Source organism: Capra hircus, chromosome 13 (genome assembly GCF_001704415.2).
Source record: "Capra hircus breed San Clemente chromosome 13, ASM170441v1, whole genome shotgun sequence".
Taxonomy (NCBI): Eukaryota; Metazoa; Chordata; class Mammalia; order Artiodactyla; family Bovidae; genus Capra; species Capra hircus.
In genome coordinates, this window is record NC_030820.1 from 58,864,138 (window position 1) to 58,875,442 (window position 11,305).

An 11,305-nucleotide genomic window follows, 5' to 3' on the forward strand; every position below is an offset into this window, starting at 1 on the left:
CATCTATGCCAGCTGTGGTCACCATGACATGACTAACCCCACCAGGGCCATTAGCTAAGCCACATTTCCCCCAGACACTCCAACACAAGCCCAGAAAAGAGCTCACTGCAACGGGGCCACATTAGCAAACTAGTCACACGCAGGGCTGGTTTGTCACTGGCAGCAGTGATGGCTTACCACAAGAGGAATAACAGGTTCTTCACAAGCTTTACAAAGATGTTTATTTGTTTCATGGAACTTAAGCTGCTCATTTTGTCAGATTAAAAAATTAGATGTGAACAATGGCTTACATTTCTAAAATAGATCATCAGTCCTATTCCCCTAGTTCCATAAAAACAAGATAAATACAAGCGATCTGTACGTCTTGCTGGTGAGTTCACATAATGCTCTAGTTCCCTGATCCTTTGAATTTCTCTCCTCTCTAGTCACTCTGTTCTGTTTTTACCGCTGGCCACAGGAGTGGAGTGGCGTTGGGGCTTAGAAGCGAACGCTATGGCTATTTGGTATGATAATTTATTGCTTGCCCTTTCAGTCCACTCTCATTTCTCCAAACACAGAATCAAAGTTTGAGGTTTAAGCCCTTAAACTTGAAGGAATCCCTGTGGGCTTTTTTTGCATAGGCATTACTCAGGATCTGAATGGGTTGGGAGGCCGGTGTGGAAGGTGGTTAGGAGCCCAAAGCTAACTGTTCCCATAGGGACAGCAACACAGAAGTGCTGGTCCTGCCCTCACAAGGAATTACCTAGCCCTGGTGTCTTCATCTTGTTCTGCTGTGTCCATGGTCCTCGGAATTAGACCCCAGAAAGACAGTTCCAACTTTAAACGGCTAAAACTTTTTGGCAAATAGCCGATGCACTTTAAAGATCTTGCAAGTGGAGAATCTGTCCCACGAAGATACTTTTAAAAGTTAACTGAAATAACTGATTGACATGGATTACTAAGGTCTAACTAGGAAAATGTCAATAGAGCTCAGTAAAACCAGGACGATCAGTTTACAGTTGCTTTAGTTTTCTGATTGTCACAAGTGGAGTTAATCAAACCAAAAACTAAAATAAAAAGTAAACCTGGGAGCCAGAAAGAGAAATACAACCCCGCATCCATGGCAGAAAAGCAGACGGGTTACAGTGGGGTTCCCGGGTGTGGAGCGGGTGCCCTGCAGGAACCTGGCCCGGGGCAGGGCGGCTGTCAATGACGCTGAAGCCTACAAGGAGACATTCCTTCTCTGTTGCCTGCTTCTGACTATTCCGCAGAGAAAGTCTCAATTTGAGTGTGTGCGCTTCGATTTCTATTCTTAAATGTCCCTAACAGGGAATGTGGGGTCTCAGGTCATACCCTCTTTATCTGGTAAACTGGCTCCATCCCTCCCCGGCTTGTATTATTACTGTATTATATATTTCTGCTAGTAACTTTCCTTTTTTAGAGAGTGATAGAAAATCTTTTTTTACACACATAATTTTAACTCAATTAAAAAATAGAAGTAGCAACTCAGTGTAAACATTGTGACAGTGATTCTGGAATGTCTGAAGTCTGAGACAGAGTGAGTTAGGCCAAGATTGTCTCAGCTTTCCATATACACGCAGTGGAGCCAACTGATGCCATTACTATGGGACAAAGTTTCCATTTTTTAACTAAAGAGACAAATGATTCTGACCTACTTTAATGAAATTTGTGAAAAACCAGCTGAGGCAGGCTCTGCATGTCCAGATTTGAAGATGTTTGGGAATCAATGAGACATACCAGAAATACTTGTTTGTTCTTTTCGCCCAAACAAGTGTAATGAATGTCAGAGTATTGATGCTAATATAGATCCTGATTACACATTGGGAAGTCCTCAATTCTGCTTCATTAATTGTAGCATTGGACTCTGTTTTGCACAATATTGCATATTAACCTGCAGGCAGCCTGACAAGTGTGGGAGGAAGGGGAATTTTAAAAATCAGCTTAATGAATCACTACCCTTTAAGAATTTGAGCAAAGATGAACCCCTGAGGCTCTTGCAGGCAGACCCTCACCAATGGTCTTCTGAAGGAACATTTCCTGGCTGACAGTTTTGTCTGAGAGGACAACTCATTGGCGGTGTTCTGCTGACATTTTTAGAGGAGGCAGACAAGCCCTGTGATGAATAGCATTACCCAAACTTTAAAGCGGAAAAACTACAATGATGTGAAACCCTGAATTTTTGCTGGCAAAAGTAAATCCTATTCATGAGAATGCAACAATTAGCCCCTACTACCCACCCACCACAAAACCTACATCCTAAAACCAATCTAGCATGTGTCATTTAAAAGAAATAGGTTTTCAGGCCCACAGTTGAAGAGTTCATCAAGGCTTTGCTGCTGGAGGTTTAAAAATTCCCACTTTCCGAAAGTATCTGACAATCAAGGGCACAGAAACTAAGGTAATACTGATCCTCACAGGTGCGAACAGCTTGTGGATGGCGTAGGCCACCACAAAGGTGCTTGTGCCGGCCGCCATTTTCGACTGGACCAGTGACTCTTTAAAGCCGAGTTTAAGCAGGACAGCTGACATGTCCACACCACTGGAGGGGAGAGAGACAGACAGACAAACACAGAAATACAAAAGATATTTACTACAGCAAGGGACTAAGTTAAGCACTCAATTTGGCTATGAGATTTACAGTATTTTTTAAAAGTGTAAATAAAAGTAGCTAGATGAATACTAAGTCTTAGGAAGAAAGTTCTTACTCCCAAAGACTCTTACATGATAGCAAGAAACAAATACCTATTACTGTCCCCATCTTACCTTGAAATAACCATGTAAAACATTCCCAAGGAGATTAATGAGATTCCAATGTGCAGTGACACTGCCACGGCACCATATTCTTGAAAAATCTTTTTCAGCTGCTGCGACTTGCTTAGCTTTTTCTCCTCTGTGCCCCTGATATTGCGGCCTGTGGTCACAGTGATTTTGCTGGGGTCCTGCACACAAACCAAAGACAGGGAGACACTTGAGGGCAGGAGCAAGGATGTGAGTGGCCATCACCACATTACCACCTCCAGAATCACGTGATGTTCTGCTCTTTCTCATCCAATGAGAGATGAGGCTAATGTCTGCTATGCCACTGAGTGCACTGAAGGGCTGGCTACCACATGTGATGGGCAAAACGATGGCCCCAAAGATGTCTAGTTCCTAGGCCCTGGAACCTGTGAATATGTTACCTTATGTGACAAAAGGGTTTTGCAGGTAGGATTCAGTTAAGGATCCTAAGACGGGCAAATCATCCTGGATCTTCTAAGTGGGACTAGTGTGATCACAAGGGTTCTTGTAAGTGAAGGGAGGGAGACAGCAGGGTCAGAGAAGCTGACATGAGGACAGAAGCAGAGTCAGATTTGAAGAGGCTGGTGCTACTCCCTCTGAAGATGGAGGAAAGGGGCAAGCCAAGGGATGCAGGCACCTCTAGAAGCTGGAAAAGGCAGGAAATGGCTTTCCTGGCGACTCATAGTAAAGAATCTACCTGCAATGCAGAAAGTGAAGTCGCTTAGTCGTGTCTGACTTTTTGCGACTCCATCGACTCTAGCTTACCAGGCTCCTCGGTCCATGGGATTTTCCAGGCAAGAATACTGGAGTGGGTTGCCATTTCCTTCTCCAGGGGATCTTTCTGACCCAGGGATCAAACCTGGGTCTCCCTCTTTATAGGCAGACGCTTTACCGTCTGAGCTACTAGGAAGATACTCTTGAGAAGGAAATGGCAACCCACTCCAATATTCTTGCCCGGAAAATCTCATAGACAGAGAGGAGCCTGGTGGGCTACATAGAGTCCATGGGGGTCACAAGAGTTAGACACAACTAAACCACCACCACCAGAGCAGTTGGAAGGACCCAGCCCTGCTGATGCACTGAGGTTAGCCCCTATAAGACCTCATGGGCTTCTAACCTCCTTGACTGTAAGAAAACAAATGGGTGTTGTCCTATGCACATGACAACCAGGCTAGACTCTACAAGACAGTGGGTGTGAAATAAATTGGAGCAGAAGCTGTAATATATTTACTTTTGGAATCAAGATTTATCCCTGAGATCTGAGCAGATACAGGGGGAGGGCTAGTTCCCAGGCCATAAATGCAGCATTGGGGGTTTGCAGAGAAATTATTTACTGTGTAGGGTGTTCCATTAACATTTATTGAGCATCTACAAGGCCTGGAATGTTTGACAGAAACAAAAACAACAATATTGGATTAAAAAGACAAAACTCCTCCATGTGGAGAGTGCTTTTTCATCAAAGGATTGCTTCAGCTCTCATGACAGACCTCACAGAGATCTCAAGGACAGGATCTGGGTCAGCCAGCTCCGGTTATAGACTTTGAAGCGGAGGCCATTTCCTTATATTTTTAGAACATGTGGGGGCACAGGCATACCTCAAAAGCTGGCAAGGCAGGGGTTGGGGGGTAGGGACAATGACATGCATCACGGAGACCCCAGGAATGAAATTAAATGATACCCAGATATCCAGAGCAGCAGCCTCCAAACCGAACGAGGCAGCGGTCCTCCCAGCCTCACCCTGCTCTGGAGGCATAGGTGGCCGCTGGGTTTCCTCTCTAGTCACCCCGTGTGTCCACCAAGGGAGGGCACTGGTCCGAACCCCCGCATGACATTAGCTGGGCCCTGCTGACACCCCACCGTGGGTGGTGACCCAGATGTGCGTCTCCCTGAACTCTGAGCTGGCGCATCTGCCTTGGCTGTGACGTCCACAGTCACACATCCACAGCACGTCTGGATGAGCTCCTGACCCACTCCCACCCACACGCTCCTCTCCAGGTCACAGCTGTCCCTGTTTCGGCAAACCTCATCCTCCCAGATGCTCTGTCTGAAACCCGAGTCACTGACTCCCACAACCAGCCATCAGCCAACCCCACCAGGTCCAAACTCAACGCCCCTCCCCTCCCCACCCAACATCCTATCACCCTGGCCCAAGCTCCTCACCTCTTTCCTGGGTGACTGTGATGGCTTCCTCCTAGCTGTCCCACAATCCCACCTTTGACTCCTCAACAGAGTGGCCAGAGACAGCCTGTGAAATCCGAGGTGGGATTACAGCACCGCCCCCACTCAGAGGCCTCCTGGAAGCTAAAGTAGTCTGTGCACTAGCCCCCCTGGCCCTCCAGACACCACCTCCACCCCCTCACCACCCTTTTCCTTCCTGCTTCCCATTCCAGCCGCCCAGCTTCCTTGCTGCTTTAAGGACAGGCCAGGCCCAACAGGCCCTGGCATCTGCTGGTCCATCTTCCAGGAAGTTTTTCCCCAGAGGGCCTCATAGTGCTGCCTCCAGATCTTTATCCAGCACCACCACAGGGAGGCCCTCCTGGACTGCTCTCTCTAAAACCAAGAGCCCCTCACCCTGTGGTTCCTGTGCGTTTCCCTCCATCCTGACTTCATCATCTAACATCCCCGTGCATTTCCTCTTCCTCCCCAGGGAGGGGCCAATCCACTTTGGAAACGGTTTTGCCCACATAGAAATTACAAACCGTTAAGTCCACCTTAAAGTATACAGTTGCATGGTTCACGTGTCTGCCATTGTGCAGTCATCACCAGGGTCTAATTCGGGAAGACTTTCGCCACTCGATCAGCAGTTACTTCCCATTCCCCTCTCCCCCATCTTGCCAGGGGGGCATGGAGACACCAAGCTCCTTTCTGTCTATGGGTTTGCCCATTCTGGATGTTTTTATTACGAATAGGGTCATGCAACAGGGGGCCTTTTGTGACTGGCTTCCGCTACAGACTGAATGTTTGTGGAACTCGTCTCCCTTCCCCGAAATTCATACAATGAAACCGAATCCCCACCCTGAATCCGCCTGCAATGCGGGAGACCTGGGTTCGATCCCTGGGTTGGGAAGATCCCCTGGAGAAGGGAAAGGCTACCCACTCCAGCATTCTGGCCTGGAGAATTCTATGGACTGTATAGTCTACAGGGTCGCAGAGAGTCGGACACGACTGAGCGACTTTCACTCACTTCACTCACCCTGATGGTATTTGGAGGCGGAAGGTGACTAGGTCATGAGAGTGAAGCCCTCATGAATGCAATCAGGGCTCTTATGAAAGAGACCCCAGAGGGCTACCTTGTCCTTTCTAACATGTGAGGACACGCCAAGAGGACAGAAGACATCTAGCAATGAACCAGGGAGCGGACCCTCACCAGACACTGAATCTGTCAGTGTCTTGACCTTGGCCTTACAGCCTCCTGGGCTGTAAGAAATGAATGTTTGCTGTTTAAGCCACCTGTGCTTGCATGCTCAGTCATTTCAGTCGTGTCTGATTCTTTGCGACCCTATGGTCTGTAACCTGCCAGGTTCCACTGTCAATGGGATTCGCCACGCAAGAATATTGGAGTGGGTTGCCATGCCCTCCTTCAGGGGATCTTCCCAACCCAGGGATCAAACCCGTATTTCTTATGTCTCCTCCACTGGCAGGCGGGTTCTTTACCACTAGCACCACCTGGGAAGCCCTTAAGCCGCCCAGTCTAAGGTATTTTTGTTATAGCAGCCTTAACAGACTACCGCAGCTTTTTCCACTTATCATCATGTTTTCAAAGGTCATCCACATTGCAGCAGGTGTCCAACTTCATTCCTTTTTATGAAGTAGAATTTGATTCAACTGAAATACAAAGTATGGATTCTAAAATTTACCCTGCGGGCTAAGCTAGGAGCCATAGCACAGTTTTGCCCTAGAAAGAATGTCTGCTGTGTCTGGGAGCACTGTTGTGCCTGGTAACCTCTGGGGCAGGCTCTCACCCTGGCTTCATGCAGGACAGGAGGGCCTGGCTCTGGGTCAGCTGCTGGAATGATAAAGTGTACGTGCTGCACGTTTGTGGAAGGTAAGGTACAAAAGCAGACCATCGTATTGTCCCCAGAGGAAGGCTCAGTGAAGAGCCATGTTCTTCACTGGGAGAACATGGGAGACCAGGGCATGGCAATGAGGGGATGGAATTCAGTCTTGGATTGAAACCTGCTCAGAATTGGGACTTCCGTAGCGGCCCAGGGGTTAGGACACCTTGCTTTCACTGCTGAGGGGGAGGGCTTAATCCCTGGTCAGGGAACTAAGATCCTTCAAGTTATGCGGCCAAAAGAAAACAAAATTTGCCCAGAGTCATCCTCGATTTATAATTATACACAACAGCTACTCATTTGCCCCTCTTCTCCCAAAAGCTGGTACAATACTCAGATTTATGATTTAAGAGTCTTTTCATTACCTCCCAATTGAAAGAACATCTCTTTTGTTCCCAAACTGCAGTTAGGACTGAAAAAACACACATACACGTGCCCCCTCCAAACACCTGGAAGCTTTCATCCTGGAATTAAATTTCAGTACCATTAAAGGCTGTTCTGTCCCTGGAAATTAAGTGTTAAGGCTTTAAAGGTGAGGATGAACTGTATTTTCTCACAGCCTTATGCTTTGACTTCTGCGGGGTATTTTCAGACTTATGAAAACAAACACTTAAAAAAAGGGGTGGTGGTGGGTGGTTTAGTTGCTCAGTTATGTCTGACTTTTGCGACCCCCTGGACTGTAGCCCGCCAGGCTTCTCTGTCCATGGGTTTCTCCAGGCAAGAATAGTGGAGCGGGTTGTCATTTCCTTCTCCAGGAGATCTTGACCTAGGTATCAAATCCATGTTTCCTATGTCTCCTCCATTACAGGCAGATTCTTTATCACTGAGCCAGTATCCGTTTATGGGGTCCCAGAGACTGATTCTGATAGACAGGAAAGCCTATCATGTTTTGAAAGGTTTTGAAGTGACTTAGCAGCAGCAGGAAAACCATGAGTATCCTGAGGAGAGGGCACTTCTGTTGAGCCAGCCACCAAGCTTAGCACTTTAAAGGTTTTATAAAAACCCTCACGACCTCATGATACGGGTACCTCTGTCATTTCCACTTTGACAGATGGGAGACCAGGGCTTTGGGGTGAAGCTGTGAGCTGGCTGGCAGTGCCCAGACTGGGTTCTGCACTACAGACTCCCCTTCTTGTCCCCCAAGAGTTGAACATTCCTAGAGGAAGAGCCTGTTTCAGAACTTCAGGACTCTGGAGGGGAGAAGGAAAACTGTCCTCAGCCTCCCTTGTTGGACAAGCACCCACGCTCCCAGTTCTCTGATGCCCACCAGCCAGAATGGCCGCTGGGAGCTCAGGCTCTTTCTGATAAACAGGTCCCCACCCGCCTTTTGGCTGCGGAGGAAGTGCCCCAGATGGGAGGGCTGCTGGGCGCTGATAGGATGGCTCCCAGAGGCAAACCATGTCCTGGGGCAGATGACGATGGGTGGAAGCCCTTTTCACTCCCACCCCGACACGTGGCCTGACAGAACCTCATTCCGCCCCATCTGTCCACTCACAGGACGGGGCGGAGCTGCCACTCTCTCTCTCCCCCTCCCTCTTCTGTGCAACCTCAATTTTGGCAAATGGCCTTTTGGCTAAAAAAGAAAAATAAAAAGGCAGCCAGACTTCCAGCTACAGAATAACAAGTATCTATTGCCAGACAATGGGAGGGACAAAATATTCAGACACATGGACAATTTCCTGTTAGCCGGTGCCAAGGTTAGTTTTTAACTTTCTAGAGTTAGTTTTTTTTTAAAACATGGACAATTTTCTTCCTTTTATTTTGAAAATCTCTTTAATCATTGTGAGTCATCTATTTTTCTTCCTAAGCCTGAAGGAGATGAAAGAGGTTAAAATAGAAGGAATTTATGAAGAGTTGTCCTGCAAGGAATAGGAATCTTTCAAACATTCATTTCTTGGTGAGATATCACCTTAAAAACCTGTGATATATTCTTAGTTGCTGCCCTGGTTGCAGATAACTTCGTACCTCCCCTGGTGTCTGTTTTTAGATAAAAGTGCTTTCATATACTTGCGGATGGCTTGGCTCTCTGAGCCCCAGCGTTCTCCTCATCTCCCAATTCTCCCTCACATGCTGCCTTTCAGTGAGTCAAAGCAGTGCCAAGCCAGAGCAGACACTCACAAATAAGAACAGTTGTTAAGAGCAAAAGCTTTGGAACCAGACTGGTTTGGATCCCAGTTCTGACAGGTAATCTCTGTGTTTCTCAGAGAGTTACTCAACCTCTTTGGGCTTACGTGAAGATAATAGTATTGCTTATGTCTCCGGGTTGTTGTGAGAATTACATGAATTGATATTTTCAAAGTACTCAGAACAGTGCCTGTTACAAAGTAAATACAATATAGTGTTTATCATTAATATTATTTATTGCATGAATGAAAACAGGTGTCACTCTTAACAATCTGACCTTCTAAGCAAGATTTTTGGCTCATTCCTCAAATCTTCTTGACTCTTCTCATACAGCCTCCTTACTTTAATAAATACAGCAGTGGTGGCTGGGGTTGGTGGAGGGAGGGCAGCAAACACACACAAACACAGACACACACACACACAGACGCAGACACACACACCCACACCCACACCCACACACACCTGCCAGTGCCAGGCTAACAAGACAGACAAGCAAATCAGAAGGACATTCCATATGAGGAGAGCATAGAAGATGTACTCCCATGAGGCTGAGGAGAGGCCAGTGGAGGCATCCAAGGCATCACTGGTGGTCAGGGAAGGCTTCCAGGAGGAAGGGACAGCTAGGCTGATGTATGGAGAATCACCAGGAGACAGCTGGGTGTATGCAGAGGGTGCTAGACATGTGAGGATCCCCAAGCTGGGCTCAGGAGGCAAAGACAAGATCTACTGCCTGTCAGATGGCACAGCACAAGGCAGAGAAGGAAGTTTCTCCATCTGTGGTGGAGGCATGGTAAGGTCATGGGTCAAAGGCCTATGGAACATTCAAGAAGCACTGGCTCCCAGTGACACCATGCTCAGGCCTGCATCAGCTCATGGAATGGTCCCCAAAGTATTGTTGGGAAGGTGTTATTTTTAGCCCCCTGAAAGGTCAGCAACCAGGCCTCAGAGACCTTGAGGACAGGGTGAGACAGCAACCCTGGTGAGTGGACGCAGGCAGTCTGGACCAGAGCGGCAAAGCTCCAGGCACTGCTCTTTCCAACTGAGTTCTGCATCTCCAGAAGGCATTGCTCACCACCTGTTTTCTTTAAGGAGACCCACTTCAAAATCAAACTGAAACATATTTACAGAAAGGAGCAGTCTGCATTTGCATTCTGAATGAAAACCAGTTTTCACTTACCATGCATAGAAGGCAAGTGAAGATATACACAAAGAAGTAACCCTGCATTTCAGGCGCCAGTCTCGCCCGCAGTCTGACTGGGAGGCCTGCTCTCGCAGTTAGATAAAAAGGGAGTGGCAGCAAGTACTGGGGGTGGGGGTGGGGGTGGGGGTGGGGGGAGGTGCGGGGGCAGGTGGTGGTGGTGGTGGTGGTGCTGGTGCTGGTGCTGGTGCTGGTGGTGCTGGTGTTAGAGACAGCAGCACCCACGGAGACTTCCTCCTCAGCCCAGCGTGACTTCAAAGGGAACAACTCTAAGCGCCGGATGACAACGTCGATACCAAGTCCAGCCCCACCTCCAATACTCTCGGCCGCCACCACAGCGCAGGCCCAGCTTTGGGCACCTGGGATCCCCTGGAGGCTGTGACCTTGGCCATTCGCCACGCCCCCCGAGCCTCAGTTTCCCCGGTTGTCAACTGGGAGATGGCTTCCTTGGCTTGAAGAGACTTAGGATCTGGGACCTGAAGGTGCTCGGTCTCAGCAGCTGCGCGTGTAAAGCTCTCCTCCGGCGCAGGTGGACCAGCGATCCAGGCGCCCGGGGATCCGGGTGGGGGTGGGGAGGCTTACCTGGCGGCCCTGGTAGTTCCCGCGGGCGGCGCGCAGCAGCTGGGCGTCCGGCCCGGGCCCGAGCTGCGGCAGGAACACCGGCGGCGGGACACAGGGGGCGGCGGCGCCCAGGAGCCAGGTGGCACGGCACCGAACCCGGGCGCCCACCCGACCCGCAGGGCTCAGCAACGCCAGCAGCCCGGCCATGGTAGGCAGAGCCGGGCGCTGCCGCCCTAGCAGCAGACCGCAGGGGGAGCAGCGCGGTGGGCGGGGCCCGCGGGAGCCCGAGCCCGGAGCGGCGGGGCGGGGCCAGAGTCGTGCCCCGTCCTAGGCCCCGCCCCCCGCCGCAGCCAGAGCGGCGAGGGCGGAGCTGGAGCCGCGCGCGGAGTGGGCGGGGCTGGAGCTGGAACCCAGCGCCCAATGCGAGGGCTGGAGATGCGAGCTTTGTCTGACACCGGGTTAATTCCACCCCAAGGACCCTGACTCATCATGTTGGTTTCGAGCAAGTCGGAGGCCAGCCCAGCCCAGCCCAGATTCAAGAGTGAAGGGGTTAAAAAAAAAAAAAAAAAAAAAAAAGAGTGAAGGGGTT

General features: G+C 49.4%; 1 protein-coding gene across 1 annotated transcript; it reads right to left on the reverse strand.

Annotated features, from left to right (window-relative positions):
• Window positions 199-10,995, reverse strand: FAM210B (family with sequence similarity 210 member B). The gene is made up of 3 exons (XM_018057637.1): window positions 10,738-10,995; window positions 2,764-2,939; window positions 199-2,539 (listed from the first exon to the last, which is right to left on the reverse strand). Exons 1-3 carry the CDS (start codon window positions 10,921-10,923, stop codon window positions 2,323-2,325), a joined length of 579 nt encoding a protein of 192 aa, XP_017913126.1. The 5' UTR covers window positions 10,924-10,995; the 3' UTR covers window positions 199-2,322.

Excerpts from the sequence above, each read along its gene's own strand:
- FAM210B (XM_018057637.1), bottom strand. The coding sequence starts at position 10,923 with ATGGCCGGGCTGCTGGCGTTGCTGAGCCCTGCGGGTCGGGTGGGCGCC. Across the intron at positions 2,940-10,737 it reads GGAACTACCAGGGCCGCCAG|GACCCCAGCAAAATCACTGT; the intron begins GTAAGCCTCCCC and ends GTTTGTGTGCAG. Across the intron at positions 2,540-2,763 it reads TTTTACATGGTTATTTCAAG|TGGTGTGGACATGTCAGCTG; the intron begins GTAAGATGGGGA and ends TCTCCCCTCCAG.